The sequence below is a fragment of the Phascolarctos cinereus genome, unplaced genomic scaffold (assembly GCF_003287225.1).
Source record: "Phascolarctos cinereus isolate Bilbo 61053 unplaced genomic scaffold, phaCin_HiC Scaffold_5;HRSCAF=322, whole genome shotgun sequence".
NCBI classification, from domain to species: domain Eukaryota; kingdom Metazoa; phylum Chordata; class Mammalia; order Diprotodontia; family Phascolarctidae; genus Phascolarctos; species Phascolarctos cinereus.
The window spans coordinates 184,204,716-184,228,007 of NW_027555958.1; the positions used below are offsets into that span (position 1 = coordinate 184,204,716).

General features: G+C 37.4%; 1 protein-coding gene across 1 annotated transcript in view; it reads left to right on the top strand.

Annotated features, from left to right (window-relative positions):
• Positions 1-2,455: 2,455 nt before the first annotated feature.
• Positions 2,456-23,292, top strand: part of IBTK (inhibitor of Bruton tyrosine kinase) — an 89,796-nt gene continuing 68,959 nt past the window's right edge. Inside the window, 4 exon segments of the mRNA XM_020969901.2 lie at positions 2,456-2,789; positions 13,002-13,719; positions 19,527-19,623; positions 20,702-20,826. Coding sequence (XP_020825560.1) covers positions 13,396-13,719; positions 19,527-19,623; positions 20,702-20,826 — 546 coding nt within the window. The 5' untranslated portion in view covers positions 2,456-2,789; positions 13,002-13,395.

Genomic DNA, 23,292 nt, shown 5'->3' on the forward strand with positions numbered 1-23,292 from the left:
ATGGAGCAGGCATGTAAAATAACTAGATGCATAAACAATATTACAGAGTAGATAGAAGTCAGTCTCAGAGGGGAAAGCACTAGTAGTTGATGGTTTTTGAAAAGCCTCCTGCAGAGACTGGATTTGAGATAAGTCTTGAAGGAAGCTAGGGAAATTAACAGGGGGGGAGTAAATTTCAGGCATGGAAGTTAAGGAAAGCAAAAGCAAGAAGACAGGATATGTAATGTTGTGTATAAGAAGCAGCAAATAGGCCAATGTGGCTGGATTATACGGCATGTGGAGGGTAGTAAAGGGTAAAAAGACTAGGAAGGCAGGAGCACATCTTTAAATACCAAACAGAGAACTTTATATTTGATCCTGAAGGTAACAGAAAGTCTCTGGAGTTGACTGAGCGGAGAATAACACAGTCATACCTACGCTTAAAAATCAGTTTGGTATCTGAGGATAGATAGGAAGGGGACAAGAGTTACTTACTACAGACCAATTAGAAGGCTAATGAAATAGGCCAGGCTAGAGGTGATGAGGTTGTGAACTAGAATGGTGCCTGTGTGAGTGGAAAGAAAGGGTCATATATGCGAAATGTTGTTAAGGTAGAAACGACAAACCTTTAGAGCAGATTGGATATATGGGGTGAGTGTGAGTGAGGAGTTAAGGATGACTTCAAGTTTGTGAGCCTGGTTCCCTCGACAGTAGTAGGAAGGTTTGAAAGAGGTGAGAATTTGGAGGGGAACGATAATGATTTGTTTTGGACTTGAATTTGAGATGTCCAAAAGGCAGTTGGCAATTTAGGAACAGAACTAAGAGGAAAAACTAGGGCTGGATATATAGACCTCAGAATCATTTACATAGAGATGATAATTTAATACATGGAAGCTGATGAGATCACCAAGCAAGATAATATAGAATAGAGTGAAGAGAAGAGAGCCCGGAACAGTCTAGGAGAATACTGAAGAGAGGTCATATAGTAGTTGAACCAGGAAAGAGAGCAATGCTATAAAAACAAACAAACAAAATAGAGAAAAGAATACTCAGAAGGTAGTGTAGCAGAGATCAAAAATGAGGAGGACTGAGAAAAGGCCATTCGATTTGGCAAGTAAGAGATCCTTGGTAATTTTGGAGAAAGTTTCAGTTGAATGATGAGGTGATGAAGTTAGAAGTTAGATTGCAGAGGGCTTAGAAAAGAGTGAATAAAACTGTTCCAAAACTCTTATTTTACAGAGGCAACTGAAGCTCAGCAAGGTAGAGTGATTTCCCCAAGGAAGCACAGGTAGGTAATCAATCAGTCAAATTCTGGAATCTATGTGTCAGCCAATTCATAAAGTTTTCCTTTAATATCAAATTATTATCCCTATCTCTTTCATTTTGCATACTATCTTTTTTTCCTCATATATATGTCCCGTCACTTCACACAGTCACCACCCTAGTTCAGGTATTGAATGAAACCAAATAATTAGAAAAAAGGGGGCAAAGAAAAAAGGGGAGAAATGGGTGGAAGCCTAGATGTGGAAATTAATATCCCTAGTCATTTTTCCTCATTTCTCAAATCCTCAACATCAGATGGTAGTAAAACGGAAACAAAACCCTGAATAGCAGGGGGTGATGTGACAAAGCCCTATCTCTGGACGCTGGAGTTGGAGGACTTTGGTTCATATTTCACCTCTGACCCTTTCCGTGTGACCTTGGGCAATTATTAAGAACACATTCTGTATCTAATACTGTGACCAAGTCAAATAATCTCCCACGGCCTCAATTTCCTCATCTGCAAAATGAGGCGGGGTTGGACCATATGGTCCCTGACTGTCCCTTCCAGTTCTAGGTCTTGGCTGTCGTGACGGGGCGCAGCAGCAAACCCTAACGTGGCAACACACTGGGCATGGAAGGGCCGCGTCCAAAACCCGCCTCCAAGGAGGCGGTCACCACGTCTGACAGGTCAAACCGAGGAATGACACATGGCTTAGCCAGGTGGCGTGTCCGTGCCCAGAGACGGGCACGGTGACAGTGCAGGAAGACGATGCCCGTGGCCTTCGGGTGACCCGCGCGCAGTCGGCAGCGGGGCTCAGGTGGCGCAACAGCTCGGGGGAGGGAGGAAGAAGCAAATCCCCCGCCACGTGGGCGCCCGCCCCCTCCCCCGCCCGGGCCCGGATTTGGTTTTCGGAGCCCACACCTGCGGGTCCGCTAGTGGGGAGAGGAGGTGGCCGACGCCGGGGCTGCGTCAGAGGAGCCGGGCGGCTTGCTCCAGGGCACAACCTCACGGGGCTCGCGGCCCCCGAGGGAGCCGGTCCCTCTAGGGCCCCTTCAGCCCCGACTTGCATTGTGTTCCCCTAAGTCCTTCCCACCCTCGAGACGGGGGTCAGGTTCAGGGTCAGTCAGAGGCAGCAGGAAGTCCTATGGGGGAGGGGCACGAAGTGGACTTGGGGGAAGCGCCGAGTAAAGGAAACGGCCGCGGCCCCGGGGAACCCTGGCCACAGCTCAGCCAATCCCCAGGAGGCATCTGTGAGCCGCAGCCAATCGGCGCCCGTCTTGTTCCAGGGTGGGTTCCACCCACTTTACGCTGTCTCTCTGCCTCTCTCTCTCTCTCTCTCTCCTCCTCCGGTCTAGCGCCTGGTCGGCTCGGGTTGCTCTTTGAGGGTCTTCTCAGTTGGCCACTGCCGGAACCTCCGGACAAGGCACTGGGAACTGGCTCTGCTGGCGTTCCTCGGGTTCCCCTGCTGTTGTCACTGAGGATGAGTGCCAAGTCCACCGAGTGCAGACCCCGTGGAGACCGCCGGCGCTATTTTATCTAGCGACTGGTGAGAGGCGGCCAGGGGACGGGGAGGCGAGCCCGAGCCGGAGGGAGGTCCACCCCTCCCCACCAGGCCAAGCTGTGTTTGTACGAGTGTGGGTGTTATGTGTGTGTATGTATGTTGTGTGTGTGTGGGGGGGGCGGCGGTGTTAGGCCCCGCCCAAGGCTGTTTATCTGAGGACCGGGCCAGGGTGGCTTGGGTAGGCCCTCCGCAGATGAATGGTCACTTGGGTTACGTGGTGGTGGCACCACCTCCCCCGTGGATGCTCTGTCCTGAGTCTCTGACCTTTGGGTTGGGCCACCTGCCCCCCAACCCCTACGCCCTGACTTGTTCTGGGGTTCCTGTGTCCCCACAGACCCAGACCGTGGTTATCATATGATGTCGCTGTATAAACATGGTTGTGGTCAGGGTCCTGTAATCAAGGGCTCGAATTCTGAAGGTTGGACAATTGAGCTGTAGTTTTTTTGGTTTGTTTTTGTTTTTGAAGTGACCACTCTTGGGAAAACAAATAGAATGTCCTTGTGCTTGAATTTAGCAGATGAAATGCGGAAACGGGAACTTTACACTTATTTTCGAACCAATCTCCTTTTAAAGTTCCTTTTTTTCCTTTCTTCCCCAGAGCAGAGGTTGAGGAAGTATTTAGGTATCATTTTTTAAATCCACAAATTAATACTTTTAAAAATTTGAGTGGCAGCATAAAAGGGTGTGCATTTATACCAGACCACCAATCTTAACTATGTTGAATTACTCACCCACCATTGCTTTATTCATATATTGTTTCTGCCCTACTGTGGAATAGAGTGCAAATTCAAATACCTCAGTATTTGTTGTTGTTGTTGGTATTGAAGCCCCAAATGTTTTACATTTTTATTTTATTCTCACTGTAGTTAAAAGTTTTTTTTAAATTTTTTGTAAACTTCTTGGAAACTAAAATCTACTTTGGGCTTTGCACCACATTCCATTGAAGAGCAAAGAAGCTTATCACATTCGTCCAGCAGTTTGGAAGTTGGTTGAAATTACTTATCTTGTGTATATGTCCCTTTTCATAGGGTTGTTAAAATAAACATTTCGAAAAGTGTACGAAGCTTTAAGGACAGAACATATAGAATTAGAAAATAAATCTGTATTCTGTTTTGAAAATAATTTGAATCAATGTCAAATTTTATTACTCTTTATATGGAGGAATTTAGCTGCCATATCCAATGAAGTTTTCCTCTAAAAGTAACTTGGGAAAAATTATCCAAATTAGAGTGTAGGTATTGTCCTAGTATGACAGTTAGGTGGCACAGTGGATAGAGCTCCAGGCCTGAGGTCAGGAAGACCGAGTTTAAATCAGGCCTCAGCCATTAGCTGTGTGACCCTGGGCAAGTCACTTAACTCTGTTTGCCTCAGTGTCTTCATCTGTAAATTAATATGGAGAAGGAAATGGCAAATCACTCCAGTATCTTTGCCAAGAAAATCCCAAATGAGGTCACAAAGAGTCGATTATAACTGAACAACAATAACAACATTGTACTGGTTGAGGATTAGAAAAAATTTGTTATCCACAATGCAATGAAACTTTTGATAAAATCATAGAGAGAAAAATCTCAGAACAACTTTTTAAAAAAAATGTGATAAAGGATAAGTTTTGTAACCTTATGTGAATAACAGTTTTAGTGCTGTAAGAAGATTGTTTTTGTTTCTGGCTAGTTATTTAAGTATTTCATTCATGATATCATTTCATTTAAAAATCATAGAATGTTAGAACTGAAAGGCTCCTTAGAAATTATCTAAGTTAACTAATTTCATAGATGAGGATCATAGATTTAGAGCTTGAAGGGATCTTAGACATCATTTATTTAATTAACCCTTCATTTTACAGATGAGGAAATGGAGGCCCTAAGAGATTAAATGACTTGTTTGAGGTCACTGAAGGTAGTAAAATCACAGAGTATAGGTCCTCTGATTCTAAATCCAACACTCTTTCCCCTATACCATGTTGCCTCTGGTACAAACCTACGTAACATTTTGGATTTATGGAACATTTTTGTAATCATTTGTCATTTATTTAGTACCTGCTATGCATGATGTGTAGTCTTAGGGACTGTTGGGGGAAGAAAACCACATGAGAGTTTCTGATGCTAAGACCCTAGGGAATTTAGGGTCTGTTTGGAGAAAAAAGACAAGCACATAAACAGATACCAGTACAGTTGAAGAAATTAAATTGTTTCTCTATCATTTTATAATGGATTTCACTCTGTAATCGATGCTGTTCTGTATTACTGCCCTATTTTTTATGATTACTCAAGCCCCATTTCTATTCCTGAGTTGAGCTCCAGAATTTAGCTAAATTTAGTTTGATAGAAAAGTTATCTATTATGATGGAATTCCCTGGGATACTTATATGGATATATGTCTGACCCCACAAAATTACCATCCTCAAAAAATTTGTCAAGTCCTTTCCTGTCTATGTTAAGGATGTTTTTTTGTCTCTATATCTTTTTATCTCTTGGTAGGAAGTCTGCTAATTGTGAGTCTCTAGAAAAGACTACAAGATGCAGATGGGTTCCATAAAACAATTAACATTCCTTAATTGTTAGTCCAGAAATTAGCCTTACCTGAATGCCAGCCCATCTTTCTCAGTATAGCTAATTGTAATGTTCTTGCCCCAACCCTGTAAGCCATCACCTTTTTTTTTCTTACCTTTACTTCTGAAGACCCCTTCTTTGTGTGTTAATAAAGAGGATCCCCTCCTTGGGGAGGAGTTGGCTTTGCTGAGGTTGCCACTGTGACTGACTTTGTAAACAGTTAAACACATAACTGTTAATAAAATCTTGCTCTGAGTCGGTAGTACCTCAGTCTACCTTGATTAAATTTACTTGACACAAGACAGTATATAAGTATTATATTTATAATATATCATATAAATATATATGTATGTAGGTATACTGCTGAGATGAAATTTTGGAAGAGGGGGAAATTACTGCTAGTGATCAGGGAAGGATTCATAAAGGAGGGTAGTACTTGAGTTGGGCTTTGAAATATGGATGCAAATTAACTAGGTGGAGAGGAGTGAGGAAAAGCATTACAGGCAAGGAACCATGGAATAAATAAAGGCTTGGAAGTAAAACTGGAAGGCATGTTCTGGATCCTGGCAGTAAACTGGCATGGCCAGAGTGAAAGTTTCTTCTATGTGTGTATTAAGATATTGGGTTGGAAAAGGTACTGGGTTGAGAACACATTGTGTAATGCCTTAAGTATTATGCTAAGGAGTTTGGACTATCATTTTAGGTTTTAGAGAAGTGATAAGATCAAGCAGTGTTTTAAGGAAATCAGGTAGTTTAATTTGGCCTTGATATGCTTAATGAATTGTAGTGGGAAGACATTGGATATGTGGAGACAAAAGGCTCTTGAAATTGCATACATTTAGGCAATGAAGGGTGATTTCTGCAGAAATAGAAAGGTAGGAACAGACACACTTTGAAAAACATTGGGAAGAAATAATTAATTGAACTTGGTACCTGATATTAAAAAAAAGACTCTAAAGTATTGACTGGCTAATGGGGGAGTCAAATAGATGTAACTATGTAGACACGAAATATAAAGAGAATACAAAGCAAAGTAGTTAAATAAAAGATGGCCCAGAAGGGAGGGTGCTGGCTCTTGAAGGAAAGGCTTCATGTAGATGGTGATTTTTGAGCTGTGTCTTAAAGTTAGAGGTATTTGATGAGTCAGCTTTGCAGAGTTAGCTAGTAAAAAGACATGGATGGAGTTGGGGGATGGTATATTTAAGGAATGGCAAGTAGGCCAGTGTTGCTAGATCAGAGAGTATAAAAAGATCAGAAAGGTAGAAGGGACCACTTTGTGAAGAGGTCAAAAGATAAAACATTTATATTTTATCCAAAAATCAATAGGGAGCCACTAGAGTTTGAGTAAGGGGAGTCAGATCTGTGATTTTTGGAAGCTATGTGGAGGATGGATTGGAGTAGGCTGACTTGAAATAAGACGACCAGTTGGGAGGCTGTTGCAGTATTTCAGGCCAGAAGTGATGAAAGCTTTAAGTAATGTGCTAGCTGTATGAAAAGATGTACGTGAGAAATGTTGTGAAGATAGAAATGTCAAGATTTGGCAGCTGATTGGGCATATAGGGTGAAGGAGAGGGAAGAGAGAATGAGAGTACATATCAAGGTTACCAGCCTTGAGATACTAAAAGAATGGTGATGCCTTTGACACTAGCAGGGAAATTTGGAGGGGGGAGTAGGTTAGTGGAGAAAGATGAGTTCAGTTTTGACCTGTTGAGTTTTATATGGGACAATCCATTGAAGGTGTCCAAAAAGCTGTTTGTGATGTCGGACTGAAGCTTAGGGATTAGGGCTATGTCTATAGATCTTTGAGTCACCTTCATAGAGGTGATAATTAAACCTATGGGAACTGAACAGGCATTGAGATACAGTGTAGAATAGGGGTTCTTAATCTAGAATTTGTGAATTGTTTTAAAAATATTTTCATAACTATATTTGAGCATAATTGGTTTTGTAATCTATATAGCTTATTTTACACATTTCATTACATGACCAGAAGGTTAAGAACCAGTCATGTAGGGAGAGAAAAAAAGAGGGGCCAGGACAGAGCCTTGAAAGAATATCCACAGTTGGAAGTTATGTGGATGATGAGCCAGTAAAGAAGACCAAAAAGGAGAAATCAGGTAGGAGGAGAGCCAAGATAGGATAATGTCATGAAAAGTCAGAAGGGTAAGTATCCAGGAGGTAGGGGTAGTCAGCAATATTAAATATAGAAGAAAAGTCAAGAAGGATGAGGAATGAGAAAAAACAATCAGATTTGGAAATTAAGTGAGTATGGTCATTTAGAATCCTCCTGTTTCAGACCTCCATCATCTTTGCCTAGACTATTTCATAGCTTCCTAGTTGTTCTTCCTGTCTCATGTCTCATACTCCCTCCACTTTATCTTCTGTATGACTTCCAAATTGATATTCCTGCAGCACAGGTCTATTCATAACACTCCTCTGCTGAAGAACTTCAGCAATTTCCAGTTATAGGATAAAATATAAAATCCTCTTTGATATGTAAAGCTCTTCAGAATATGGTTTTAATCTATCCTTCTGGATCAGTTCTTTACCTGTGGTCTGTGGATCCCTAAAAGTTCCATAGATAGATTTCAGGGTCTCTGTGAACTTGGATGGAAAAAAAATATATCTATATCTACATATATCTTTATTTTCACTGTGTTTTTTCATTGGTTTCCATTCTAACATATTTTCTGCATGAAAAAGATCATTTTGAGAAATGGTCCATAGGCTTTACCACAGTGCCAAAGGGGTCCATGACACAAAAAATGGGAAGCATCTCTGGCCTAGACTGATTTCACATTACTCCCTCTCATGTATCCTATGTTTCTGCCAAACAGACCTATTTACTATTCTCCATCCCTCTGTATAAGCTCCTCCATGTTTTCTCATTTCTGCCTCTTAGAAGCCCTAGTGTCCTTCTTCAAGTTGCAGCTCAAGTGCTACCTCCTTCATAAAGCTCTTCCTGTTTTCCTGAAACTCCCTCTTACCTGCCTCCCCTCCTCTTACTGTTTCCCTCCCTCTGAAATTACTTTATATTTGCTTTGTTTGTAGTTTGTATTTCTTATGCTTACCTTTTGTTCCACCTTGTAGAATGTATGCACTTTGTGTGAGCAGTATTGGTTGAATTGAATTTAGAGATCATCTATTCTAGTCTAAATTCATTTTAAGAATGAGGAAACAGGGCCAGATAGGTTAAATGATTTGCCCTAAGTCACATTGATAGTAAGCAGCAGAGTCATGATTTAAAGCCAGGTTCTGACTCACTATCCAGTACAGTTTATATTATGCTGTGCTTTTTCTACTGACAAGAGGACACGAAGTTCAGGGAAGGAGGTGCTAGAGGATCATTTAGCTTGAAAAAACCAAGGATTTTATTACATGGGGAGTCATTGAATTTAATAAATCAGTTTCTTAATGATTAGGTCATATTTGGACATTATTATCAAACATTTTTATCGGCTTATAAATGTTAAGATCTGTAGTTAAATCTTTTAGAGAAAGTTCTTTCTGTTTTAAAATACAAGTAGTAAAACAAATTAAATGAACACTTTTATCATGTTGGAGGTTTTTTTTCTCCTCCCAATCCAGGCAGTAAATAAAATTAGTATTTTACCATTTTATTTGCTTTGGGAAGGTCGATATTTGCAAAATGTGTTTGTTGTGAAAATTTATTTAGAGGCTTGTATTGCATTTGTTGAGTATATCTGGCCTATTGTCATCCCTGATGAGTAATTTGCTCCAGGAGATCAGAGAGCTATTCTTAATCATAGAACTCAGAAATTGGTTTGTTCTGGCTCTATAAGTGATAGTCTGGATATGTGCAAAGAATGAAGAGCTATTACATTTAGGGGAAAAAAAATGTGATGAGGGTCATAGGATAATAGAATTTAGAGCTACCAAGAGAATTTAGAGATAATCCAGTCGAGGTCTGAAGCGATTAGTGGCAAGTAGTAGAGTCCTTTAGCCCTGGCTTTAATTGTGTATTATTATTTTTAAAATGGACAAAGCCAGAAATTTAAGATTAAATTTTTTAGAATTAGCTTTTGCATAAAGTTGTAAATAGACCAATTTGAATTTTCAATCAATCAGCAAGTATTTAATTGTCTTTTATGTAACACATTTACTAGACACTTTGGTTATAATTATCTCTGCTGGCAAGCAGAGGGAGACATGTACATATAAAATTTGTATATTTTATATAAAAGTACATATTAAAATATGAAATTACAAAAGGCTGTATATACAAAGTAGTTAAATACAAGGTAATTTGGGAGTGAAAGCACTAGTGGTTGGAAAAATCAGGAAAGATTTCATACTAAAAAGCTGGTAATTGAGCTGCATCTTTAAGAAAATAAAGAGACATTAAAGAGAAGGTAAGGAGGAAATACATTCCAAGCTTGTGGGACAGCCAGTGCAAAAACAAGGAGATGAAAGATGGAGTGTCACGTGTGAGGAACAGAGAGGAGAGAGGGGAAGGAATAACCATTTATTAAACAATGTATTATCTGACTGATCCTCACAACAATCCCGAGAGAGTGGTGCTGTTATCCCCATTTTATAGTTGAAGCTCAGACAGACAGAAATTAAGTGACTTGCCCAGGGTCACACAGTAAGTATATGAAGCTGGATTTGAACTTAGCTTGGTTGGATTGCTGAGTTCTGGAGTAGAAGAAATGTCCAGTGAGGCTGGAAAGGTAAGTTGGAGCTAAGTTGTGTAAGCTAAACAGAAGAGTTTATATTTGATCTTAGAGGCAATAGAATGTAACTAGAATTGATCTGAGTAGGGGAGTCACATGGGTAAGTCAGTTTTTTAGGAAAAATACTTTGGCAGCAATGTATAGGATGGCCTAGAATAGAGAGGGAGACCAAATAGGATTCTTTGCAATAATCTAGGCTAGAGATGATGAGGGCCTGAAGTAAGGTGGTAGTTGGGTAAGTAGAGAGCAGGGGTTGGACAGGAGTGATATTGTGAAGAAATTGGCAGCTGATTGCATATGCTTAGCACAGTATCTGGCATAAAGCAGATGTTTAGTAAATGTTTATTGATTGGTATATGTAGGAGGGGAGAGTGAGGAGGCAAGCATAATGCTAAATTGATGAATCTGAGATACTAGAAGGATGGTGGTAGTGTCTGACAGAAAATATGAAAGTTTAGAAAAAAGGAGGGTTTAGGGGAAAAGATTATGAGTTCAATGTTGGAAATGTGGAAATTAATATGACTCTGGGACATGGTTTAAGATGTATAATAAGAAGTTGGTGATGTGGGACTGAAGCTCAGGAGAAATACCAGAACTGGATATATTGATCTGGGATATGATAGTTAAATCCATGGGAGCTAAGGAATGACATTACCAAGAGAAAGTGTGTGGAGGAAGAAGAGCAGAGAGCCTAAGAAGGGAAGCTGCTTAGCTTAGGGGAAGAACACCCTCTGTTTTAAGGGTATGATATGGATGATGAGCCAGCAGAATGGTCAGGAGAATCAGAAGAGAATGTCTGTCTAGAAGATTGTGGTCGATGGCATCAATTGTCAAACATAGGTCAGAAGGATTTTAGGACTGAGAAAATCAATATATTAAAATATTGACATGGAGACATCAATTCTGAACTTTAGTTCAGAACTAATACAGGTCATATTAAAGTATTAATGCCTCTCTGATCCTATTATATGGTATTTCAACTTAATATTTCATTATCTTTTGAATATTTATGTTGAGATGTATTAATACAGTAGGAAAATATGCCCTGTTGGTTTTTAATACAATAATGATGAATTAATTTATTGGTAAATATTTTTACTTGGAGGTTCTTTGAAGCTACAAAAATGACTTTTGGAGTATTTTATAACTTAGCCAAAATGAAATAAACCTTGTACATTTTCTAGCTATTTACTTAAAAAAGTTAAATGCTAGTGTTAAAAATTTAAGAGCTTGCAGCTTTTTTTTTTTAAACTCATTATTGTCTGGATGCTGACATACTTTTCCCATTTGAAATCTAAACTTTAAAGTTGAGCTGAACCTTACAAATGTTTTATACCCATGGTATTGGATATATTAATTTTAGGAATTGTACAGTTATGGAGTCAGGGACTTTTTTCAAACTTATATCACTCAGTCATCCAGTAATTATTAAGTATCTGCTATGGGCCAAAGTACAAAGAATGAAGTGATCTCTACTTAAAATGAGTTTATATATTCTAGTGGGGGAAATAGCAAGTGTGTGTGTGTGTGTGTGTGTGTGTGTGTGTGTGTGTGTGTGTGTATAAAGATATAACAGATATTCATGTACATATAAAGTTAATAAATGCATATGCACAGATACAGAGGGTTAAATAAAAGATACTGTGGGAGGGAGGACATTAACAGCTGGGGGAAATCAACAAAGGCTTCTACAGAAGATTGTGTCAGAGCTGCATCTTAAAGGAAGAGAGGAGCCCTAATGAATCTTATGAATCATCATCTAACTCTCTTATTTGAAGATTAGGAAACTGAAACTCGCAAGAGGACAAATGACTTGTCTAAGGTGATACAGCTGTTGAGTGGTAGAAATGAGACTAGAAGCCAAGTCTTCTGATCCCCAGTATATTGCCTTGTCCGCTATTCCATATATATATTTTAGTGTTTGAAATGGAGAGATTCTTAAGGAATTTTCTCATTTTTAACTGCTGGGGGTGAGGGGCAGTGAAAATACAGATCTAAAATATTTTAGTTCTTTTACCAATGAGTATAGGAAATTATTTCACAGGTGTGGTGGTTATGTGTGTTTGGTCTCTTCCCTGAACATACGCTTTCAATGCTAAAGTTGCTTTTTGGAGTGAGGCAAAATGAATGAATGTTTTGGGTATGAAGCATAACTGACTTAATGTAGGTATTCAAATACTTGGAATTTCTTTGAGGTAGTAATTTGTGATTAATATTATTGATAAACCTTTAAAAAACTCTTAGTGGGCATTTGAAGTGGTCTAATCATTAGTGTATAATCTGAACTTCAGGTATAAGGCAAAAACATTGAGAAAAGGGTAGAGTTTACTGAAGGAAAGGTAAATAACACTATGCTGAGTATAATAGTGATTAAACTGTTTTTGATTCTTTACGCTTTATATGTTAGGTATTAGAATTTCTACATAGAGTGAGGGATTTGAAGAATGTTATCTTGTGACATCATAGCATTTCAGATGGGTAGTAAATAGTATTTCCCATGTTTTAAAATTATATAGTTGAGATTCTGTGACATGGAAATAGCTTTGTTGAGTAGAATTTGACTTTGTAACAATTCAGTTAATGAGAGTTTACCTTCTAGAAGTAGTAACACAAAAGTTCAAATTAGCAAAAAGAAGGATCCACCTCTATGTGTACACTGGCTATTCACATTCTACTTTGGATGACAGCTTCCTTTATAGTGGCTGCTGAGGTTGGAGTGATCCCTAGCATGGCTGTTGAATAAGAGCATCTTAATTTGTTTACCTTTGTCTCTTTAAGGTCAAAACTACGTAAGACAAATAAACCATTAGAGAAAATAATACTATAACTTTCCTTGAAACTGCTAACTTAAGGCTGATATTTTACAATTTTTAACAATACTTTTATTGATAATTTAATAAATTTAATATTTTAAAAAATTTATACTTCATATTCTTGTTCTTCTCTTACAGGTCTCCCTTGCAATTATGGATATTTGAAAGGATTTTAGACAGTGTGGAGGGGGATTTCCCCTCCCCACTCCCCCTTGGTGCTTGACTCCTGGAATAATTTGTGAACAGTGGAGAATTTTTTATTTTAATAATATGCATTTGATATAAACTTTATAGATATTTATACTTAAATTTTTTAAGTGCCAAAATAAATTGCACAAAGATTCATAGTTTTGTATTATTGTCTTGGAGAAATGAATTTGAATTCTGGAAAAACCATCTATCCCCAGCATAGTTCAACCTAAAAAGCATATTGATGCTTTGGCTGTCTTCCTTTTTAACTTAAATAAAAATAAATAAGATTAGTTTTAATGAATTGATTTTGAAGAAAGAATAAACTGTGAAAAAGAGTAGGATGAGTTCTTCTATGCCAGACTGTACTTTGAAGTGTCGATCCCTGAAGCATGCTTTGGATATCCTTTCTGTAGTAACAAGGGGGAGTGAAGGCCAGATTAAGGCCTTTCTTTCTACTTACTGTTACAATGCTGCAACTATCAAGGATGCCTTTGGAAGGAATGTTCTTCATCTTGTTTCATCATGTGGAAAGAAAGGAGTGTTGGATTGGCTTGCAGAGACGAAAGGAGTGGATCTGTTGGTGAGAGACAAGGAGTCGGGATGGACAGCTTTGCATAGAAGCATTTTTTATGGACATATTGATTGTGTTTGGTCACTCTTGAAGGTTAGTGCCCTAATTTGTATTAGAATTATTTTAAAAAATACTAATTGTTATATATCTTGATCCAATTTTCAGTAATTATAGCACTGATATTTTAAGTAACTTTTTATTTATAGATCATTGGTTATATAAAAAGAATAATTCTAAAATGTACACATTTTTATATCAAAATAAATTATTGATAAATACTAAAAGATATCTTAGAACAGAATAGCTCTTATGTTTTAAAATCACTGTTGTTTCCATTGTATTTGACAGTAAGGCAGTAAAAAGAAATGTTTAAGAATAAAACTATGTGTTTAAGAATGAACACAATTAAAATTGGTAGTCACAGTTTATAGGTCTTGAATAACTCACATTTTTATAGCACTCAAAAGCTTAAAAACAACCTTATGAGATAAATAGTATTATTTTATTGATCATCAAATTGTTTCTTAGATGTATGATTTGGGTTCCCCAGGCCACAAAAAGGAAAATTCTCTTCGGAGAAGGGGAAAGACCAAGGCTAATTGCTTTGCTTACACATTGAGGATGTCTAGGTATATGCCTGCTGTTGAATTATTTCCTACTTGGAGAGTTTTCTGTGGTGAATACATGAGCTTACTTGTATGAGTTGGTAGGTAGGTAGTATTAGGCAGGAGTTGGGAGTAACTGAGATATTTCAGGGTGAATTTTCCATATGAAGATTGTTAAATATGGTGTTTTATACCTTGAGAACCTCGGTATAGTATCAGTAAAAGTTGCCTCTCAATTGTTTAAAAAAAAGTATTTGTAGTTTATATAAGGAAAAAGCAGAATGGGCTTGAGTTTAGGCTTGACCTATTTTAAAATAAGAAATATATAACCATAATTAGATATTGGGAAATTCTTATGCTATCAATTTCAGAGTTTGTTTTCAGTGGATGCTATTTTGTACAGAGACATAAATACATATTAATTTCTTACTTGAGTTTTAGCAAATCTCTCTGCAGTTGAGAGTTTCAGCCAAGGATTGGTCCTTGTAGAATATGAATTCTCATCACAACATCTATGTCAAGATAATAAAATTTTTGCATTCTTCCTCTATAAAAATAAAAATTTCTGAATGATGTTAATAATGCCATTATAGGTTAGGTTAAAAAAAAATAGAAAATGTTCCTTATTGGAAAATTGTAATCATTTTCCTATACAAACTACTTTTTACAAACCAGTTTTCAGAACAAAGAGCGTTAAATGAGATTTTCCCATATATCGTGTGTGTATATGTGTGATACATGCACATATACATACATGTGTACATACACTAATAGCCTAAAATCCTTTTTAACTTTGAAATAACTTTATTCACAACTTAAGAGAATTTTGTATGTTTATTTGAGGAGGTGTTATAGAAAAGGATACCTCTGAACTCTAGACAGGCTGCAGGATATTTCCGCTTGGCTGTCTCATCATCACTTAACATATCAAAAAGAGAATTCACCTTTACCCTTACATTCTCCATAGCCACTTAAAATTGCCCCTCTTCCCAGCTTTCCTAATTCTGTTTGTGACAACACTACACTCATCGCCCAGGCTTAAAAATTTGAGTCATCTTTGACTTTTCCTTGAACCTACTGTCCTCTGTTATATCCTGTTGCCAAAATTATTATTATTTTTTTTAAGAAGCTCAGTTTAGATCTAAACATCATATTTGACTCTTTCCACCCTCCTTCCAATCCTGAATGTTTCAGTCCTTTTCCTTCAAGGACTCAATTCTTCCAAAGAAGTTGTTCTCTTACTTTTGAAGTTTCTTGTGTTGCCAAGTCCCATCAAGTTTGCCTCCACAGTATCTTTCCAGATCGTCCTCTTCTCTCTACTTAAACTGCTACCATTCTGGTTTAGGCCTTTATCACTTCTCATCTGGTCTACTATGGTTTTGTACCTGGCTTTCCTGTGCCCATTGTTTTCCCAGATCCATGTCAGAAACCTTCAGTGGCTCCCTCTTGTCAGGAGTACAAACTCCCTGTTGTATTGCCCCTATTGTAAGGAGTACAAACTCCTTAGTGGAGCATTTGAGATTCTCCTTTTTAGCTTTATACATTTATTTTTTAATCACTTCCCTTATGAAGTCTTTTGTTCCAGTCAAAATAGATTACTAGGTATTCCTCAGTTATTTTGCCAACTTTGCTGTCAACATGTATTGAAGGGGCAGCTAGGTGGTGCAGTGGATAGAGCATTGGCTCTGAAGTCAGGAGGACCTGAGTTCAAATCTGGCCTCAGACCAAACACTTGACACTTACTAGCTGTGTGACCCTGGTTAAGTCACTTAACCCTAATTGCTTAAAAAACAAGAATGAAAACAAAAAACATGTATTGACCACCACATGCCCTTATCCTTGCTCTTGTAGAAATGTTTTTCTTTCTTAAAGGAAGTAATAAGACCACATCCATGAAGCCCTCTCCAAAAGCCTTCCCCAACCTTATTTCCATGGCTGAAATTGTTCTTTTCTTTAGGTTTTCTTAGAGTGGTGGTGTCAGACTCAAAACTAGGGCCCACAGAGCTCTAGAGTGAGGCTTTTTCCAGATTAAAATGTAATTGGGAAATGAATAATAACCAAATAAATAAAAATACAATAAAGATAATGTTAATTTGGTTTTCTAGGTCATTATGTGGGCCTCAGATTCATTTGTATTTGGGTTTGACAACACAGCCTTACTTCATCTGGATTTTTCTGTTACTCTTATCATAGTATATTTTCTACTTATTTTTTGTTCCTCTTGTGCCCACTTTTCTTCTACTCTGATTCAACTCAATCTTCTTGAAGGAAGGGACTCTTTTGTTTTTGGGGTTTGTATACCCATTGCCTTTTTCATCTATCTGTCTATCTAAGCATATATACATACACATATATATATACACACACACACACATATACATGCTTAATAAGTACTTGTTGGATTTTATTCTTAATTTCTAACTTGTATTCTTTTATATTTTTCTGTAGGCATCCAGGTGGCTTAGTAGATAGAGTGCTGGGCCTGGAGTCAGAAAGACCTGAGTTCAGATTTAGCCTTAGACACTACCTAGCTAGTCACTTAACCTCTGTTTGCCTTAATCCACTAGAGAAGGAAATGGCAAACCTTTCCATTATTTTTGCCAAGAAAACCTACAGGATCATAAAAAGTTGGACATGACTAAACAACACAACTTTTCTGTAGTTTCTCTATATCTTTTGTGCTTTTTTTGACCAAATTTTGCGTGAATTGAACAAATGACAATCTTTTAAATAATAATTTATTTTTAGTTTTCAGCATTCACTTCTATAAGATTTTGAGTTTTAAATTTTCTTTTTTCTTTCTTTCTTTCTTCTTTCTTTTCCTTCTTTCTTTTTTTTTTTTTTAAGGCAGATGGGGTTAAGTGAATTGCCCAGGGTCACACAGCTAATAGGTGTCAAGTGTTTGGTCTGAGGCCAGATTTGAACTCAGGTCTTCCTGACTTCAGGGCCGGTGCTGAGTTTTAAATTTTCTTCCCCCCTCTCTCTTCCTCCGCAAGACAGTGTGCAAGCTGATACAGGCGCTACTTATACATTCATATTAAGCATATTTTCACATTAGTTATGATGTAAAGAAGAATTAGAACTAATGGGAGGGACCACAAGAAAGAAGAAATAAAACAACAAAAGAAAAGGAGAGCAAATCTTATGCTTCTGTCTGCATTGAGACTCCATAGTTTTTTCTCTGGATATGGATAGCATTTTCCATTGTGAATTTTTTGGAGTTGTCTTAGATCCTTGCATTGCTGAGAAGAGCTAAGTCTATCAAAGAGGGTCATCACACAGTGTGGTTGTTACTGTGTACAGTGTTCTCCTGGTTCTGCTCATTTCACTCAGCATCACTTCATATAGGTCTTTCTGAAGGCCTCCTGCTCACCCTTTCTTATAGCACAATAGTATTCTGTTACATTCAGATACCACAACTTGTTCAGCCATTCTCCAGTTGATGGGCATCCCCTCAATTTCCAATTCTTTGCCACCACAAGAAGAGCTGCTATAAATATTTTTGTACATGTGGGTCCTTTCCCCGTTATTATGATCTTTTTGGGATATAGACCTAGAAGTGGTATTGCTGGGTCAAAGAATATGCCCAGTTTTATTGCCCTTTGGGCATAGTTCCAAATTGCTCTCCAGAATGGTTGGATCACTGTACAACTCCACCAAATCACAATTTTAAAAAAACAAACATGAAGTAGACTTTTTTTTTTAAGAGTTAACAGTAGCTTTTAAATGAAATGTTAAAATAAGTAGAAACAGTTCTTAAATTGAGACTAGTTAGAATTGAATGTTTTTTGTTTAGTGGTCCATTCAGTTATACCTTTATGCTAGATATTTATTCCATAATTGCTACTTTCCTCACTTAATTTAGTTGATTGAGATCAACTAGCAAACTTAGTTTACAACTAGTCTTGGAACATTTAAATAGTAAATTTTTTTAAAATTTTTATTCATGTTTCACATTGTTTATGTTATAATGTTAAAGTTTTTAAAAGTAATTTTTGTGAAAATTGGCTTCCATGTCAGTACATTTGTCAGTATAATTGTTAGGACTGTCTGCAGGAACTTAAAATAAGTAAAAATGTGTTCATCTTATTTCTTGTTTCCGTAGAGGAGGTATTGTGTGTAGCCCACTCTTCATGTTGAAGACTAAGGGTTATCATTACAAACAGTGGTTATTTTTACTATGTTGTATTACAGTTATACCCTTGGGTCTTATTGGGATGTGAAGAGCTTTTGGTACCTAAACTAATTGGCCTATATTGTTGTGCTTTCTGAATTCTTGTGTTTGATTTTTGTAATTTTTTCTATAACTTCCCTCAGTGTCTCCTATAGCTTCTCACTTTCTGCTTGCTTTCCTGGAACAGTCTTTCCCCCACAATATCCTGATTTGCTAATTCTTGTTTTTGATGATTTTGAAAACTAGACAGCCTTTGATCCTTGTTAGAATCTCTGCATATTAAGAATGAATAGCTGCTAATTACCATCACCAAAGTCCTGCTCTAATGCCTCATTGTATCATGGAGGTGGCTCAGATGTCTTGAAGGCTGTCTGCTATAGAGAGAGGAGCAGCTTAGCAAAGTCATGAGAAGCTCTTCACCAGGTTGATTGTTGGTGATTAAATTTCAGCCTTAGCAACTCTTAAAGACTCTTCTAGATTTTAAAAATGCTCTGCATTTGTGGTAAGAGTAGGCACATTGAGGAAATCAGAGCTCCATGATGTGTTACCATATTGAATTTCCTGAAGCTTCTTGAAGCCTCCAAGTGAGGGCTTCATGGGCTTTTATTTGAGCAAAGTGCATATTATTTTAGGACATGGACTTTATCACATCTATTTTGACTGGTCAGAATCCTTTTTTGCTTACTTTCTTGGTTTTTGGCTATGGTCCAGAAAGATGGTTGGATATTATGCCTAGTTTTATAGATGTTTTTGAACTGTTATATCTTATATAAAAATTTCTTGAGTTTTTTTTTTGCTTGTCAAAAATATGTTAAGTTTGGAATAACTAACTGGATCTTAATCTTTTAGAGCATAAGCTGTTGTATTTTTGTTGTGTGAGCCAGTCCGTTGCATGCACTAGGCACTTAATAAATTTGGATCAGTTTAATAGAATTGACATTAGTTATTTTAATTTTTCTTAGGTCTTGTAAATGTTATTTATTTTAAATGTATGAAGTAAAGAATCCTTTATTTTCATTTGTATTTTATGGACAAAATTGCTATTCTGCCTTCTTTTCTATGTAAGGAATAAAAAATTGATTATAGGTAATCCTCTGATATAAGATTTTTACCCCCTTTAGCATGGTGTTAGTTTGTATATCCAGGATAAAGAAGGTTTATCAGCTTTGGATCTTGTAATGAAGGACAGACCAGCCCATGTAGTATTCAAGAATACTGGTAAGATATATTCTTATGAACACATGTTCTTCATAGTTTCATAGATTTAGAGCTGGAAGAGACCTGAAAGGTTATCTGGTTGACTCTCTTTCTCATTTTTCAGATGAGGAAATTGAGATCCAGACAAGTATATTATTGGGGACCTGTTGGTGACTTTTTATTCCTAGAAATATGCTCATGAAAATGTGTATTTGTTCTAATAAGCTGGTTTTAATGAGCATCTACAAGAATTACTCTTAGTTGTGGTTTTTTGACACTTTGTTCCTTTCTGTATTTGTTACTTTTTAGACATTTAGAGACACTGGGGGTCAAGAGAGTGAGATCTGGTCTTGGGGAGAAAAGTAGCAATTGATGTGACTAATAAAGAGTTTAGCATAAAAGGGGAGAAGGTATAGAAAGAATGAACATGGCTCCACCTACCAGTATGGACCCTCATGCCAGTGTAATTTGTTTTCTTCTTGCTTTGGGAGTGATCAAGGGGAAAAGAAGTTGTATGCTTTTCATCTGATAAATAGGGAAGGAACTGAATGAAAGCTGCCCCCAAAAAAAATGAAAATAAGGATACCACTTTCCCCATTTTACCCCTAACCTCTAGCACTGAGCTATAGTTGCTTTGATAGCTAAAATATTTTCACTATTGTGGATACTACCACCATGTAGGATATAAAAGTCAATCCCTGCAAATGAAACAGATATAAAAAACAGACATAATTCTATCACAAATTGAGACTAAAGATTTATATTACAAACTCAGACTATAATGCCCTAATATTAATCCCAGTATAGTTTCACATTTATGAAAGAAAAACTATTGAAAGTGAAGATTTCCTTAGTAGCTAGTATTGAATTCCGCATTGACTAAGTTTGGAACAATATGGTCACAGATGATCTTAATAATCTCATAATTCAAATAAGTTGAAAACATAGTTACAAATATGGTCGTATTCTCCACTTTTAGTTTTGTTTTACATGTTTAAATTAGTGAAGTTAAATATGCTTACAATTATCAATGTTAATAAAAGTAAGCTTTTATTGTTTGAAAATAGAAAAGTAAAATGAACACTTATTTTCATCTTAGATCCTACAGATGTCTACACTTGGGGAAATAACATAAATTTTACCCTGGGTCATGGAAGCCAAAATAGTAAGCATCATCCTGAGCTGGTGGATCTGTTCTCCAGAACTGGAATTTATATCAAGCAGGTATTTTGTAGTATAACATTTAATACTTCTGGAATCCTAAAAAGCAACAGCTAAAATCTGTTTGATAATTTAGGTTTTTATTTAGATTAATGTTGAACAGCTGAGTAATATGTTTTCATAAAGAAATCAGATCTATATTAATATATTCTTTTTTAGCAAGAACTCGACTATATTTCCTTTTATTTGGGCAAATTAGTCATTGAGCCTGTGAAGCTAGTATGTAAGCTGGTACCTGTAGGAAGCCAGGAGGTGAAGATGAGAATGGAGAGAGTTCTAGGCATAGGGGACAATCAGGGAAAATGCTTCGAGTTGGGAGATAGAATGTATTGTTTGAAGAACAGCAAGGATTGTAGGGTATGAGGTGAATAAGAATTAAGAAAACTGGAAAGGTAAGGAAGGGATTAGGTTATGAAGGATTCTGAATGCTAAGCAGAAAATTTTATATTTGATCCTGGAGATGATAGGGAGCCACTGGAGTTTGTTGAGGGGGGAGGGGAAGGAAACATGACTTATACTTTAGGAAGATCACTTTTGACAGCTGACTGGAGGATGAACTGGAATAGGGAGAGACTTGAGTCAGGAAGATGAATCAAAAGGCTGTTGCAGTAATCCAGATGTGAGGTGATAAGGCCTGTACTAGGGAGGTGGCAGTGTCAGGAGAGGAGGTATATTTGAGAGTCATTATGAAAGTAAAATCAGCAGATTTAATATGAGAAATAAGAGAGAGTGGGGAGTCCAGAATACACTTATTTCTGAACCCTTGACAGTAAAAGGGATATTTGGAAGAGGGAAGAATTCCAGGGGAAAGATAATCAATTCAGTTTTGAACATGTTAAATTGTCTATGGCACATTTAGTTTGAGATGTCTAATAGGCAATTGGAGATGGGAATCTGGAGGTTAAGAAAGGTTAGGGCTAGATAAATAGATTTGAGAATCATCAATATAGAGATGATAATTCAGTCTGTGTAAGCTGATGAGATCACAAAGTGTAGTAGACTAGATGCCTGGGAGACACCCCTTTTAGGAGGTGTGACCTGGATGAAGAGTCAGCAAAAGAGACTGAGAAGGAACAGTCAGACTACAGGTAGGAAGAGAACTGGTTTAGAGTAGTATCATGGAAACCTAGGGAGAAGAGAGCATCAAGGAGATTGACAGTGTCAGATGGTGCAGAGAAGTGCAGGGTGATATTTGAGAAAAGGCTGTCAGATTTTGCAACTAAGAGATCATTGCTAACTTTAGAGAAGGAGCAGTTTTGGTTGAATAATAAAGAGGTCAAAAAGCCAGACTGTAGAATGTTAAGAGAGTGAGAGGAAAGAAAGTGGAGTCATAGACGGTAAATCATCCTCTTAAGGAGGTTAGTCACTACAGGGAGGAGAAATATGGAATAATAACTAGTGGAGATGAATGGATCAAATGAAGGTGTTTTGAGGATAGAATTGATGGAATATGTTGGAATTCTTGGTTAGGCAGAAAACAACAGAGTTTTTCAACTTTCATAGAAAATCACAGAGACAGAAGGGGATAGGTTGGGGAGAAATACTTTCCAAGTTCTCCAAGACAGAATAAAGAAAAAAATAAAACTGCCCTTTTCAAAACTTGAAGCAACAGCAACACAGAGCAAAAGAAACCTGCTTCTATTCTTAAGGTTTTGTACATATATTTTTGAAACTGCATAGGAATTATTATTGCCTCTTTTTTCCCCCTCGCATGCATATGTCTAGAACTTTTCTTTGTTTTAGCCTGTATTTTTCTCTTTGTTTAGCCATGCAGACATTTGTTACCACTTTACAAGATGTTAGATACACAAATGTTTGTTATAGATCCCTTTGGTATCTTGTTTAAAGACTAGCCTAGTTTACTTTGGAAGAGGGAGGGCCACTTATGGGTGTCAAGTTTTGATCTGAGAATTATAGACTAAGCTTGCATAGTTCTTCTGTGTCTAGCTTTTCAGTATTGTTTTAATCTTGGAAAGAGTTTGGTTCTAGAGTGGTTAAGTGATGCAGTTTTCTTCATGCCCTTTAAGGGCTTGTCCCCCCTCACTTACCACATCCAGTCATTTACCAGTCCTGTTCATTCTGCCTCTACAACATTTCTGAAATAATGTCCCCTTCATTCCATTTGCATGGCCACCATCCTAATTTAGATCTTAGCATCTTCACCTGGACTAATACAATGACTTCCCAATTGGTCTCCCTGTGTCTCAAGTTTTTCCCCTCACCTCACTCCTGGCCATAGCCGCCAAAATCATATTTCTTTTTTTTTTTCTCTCTCTCTCTCTCTCTTTTTAAAGGCCGTTGGGTTTAAGTGACTTGCTCAGGGTTACACAGCTAGTAAGTGTCAAGTGTTTGGTCTTAGGCCAGATTTGAACTCAGGCCCTCCTGACTTTAGGGCTGGTGCTCTATCCACTGTGCTATCTAGCTGCCCCCAAAATCATATTTCTAAAGAATAGATCTGATGGTGTTATC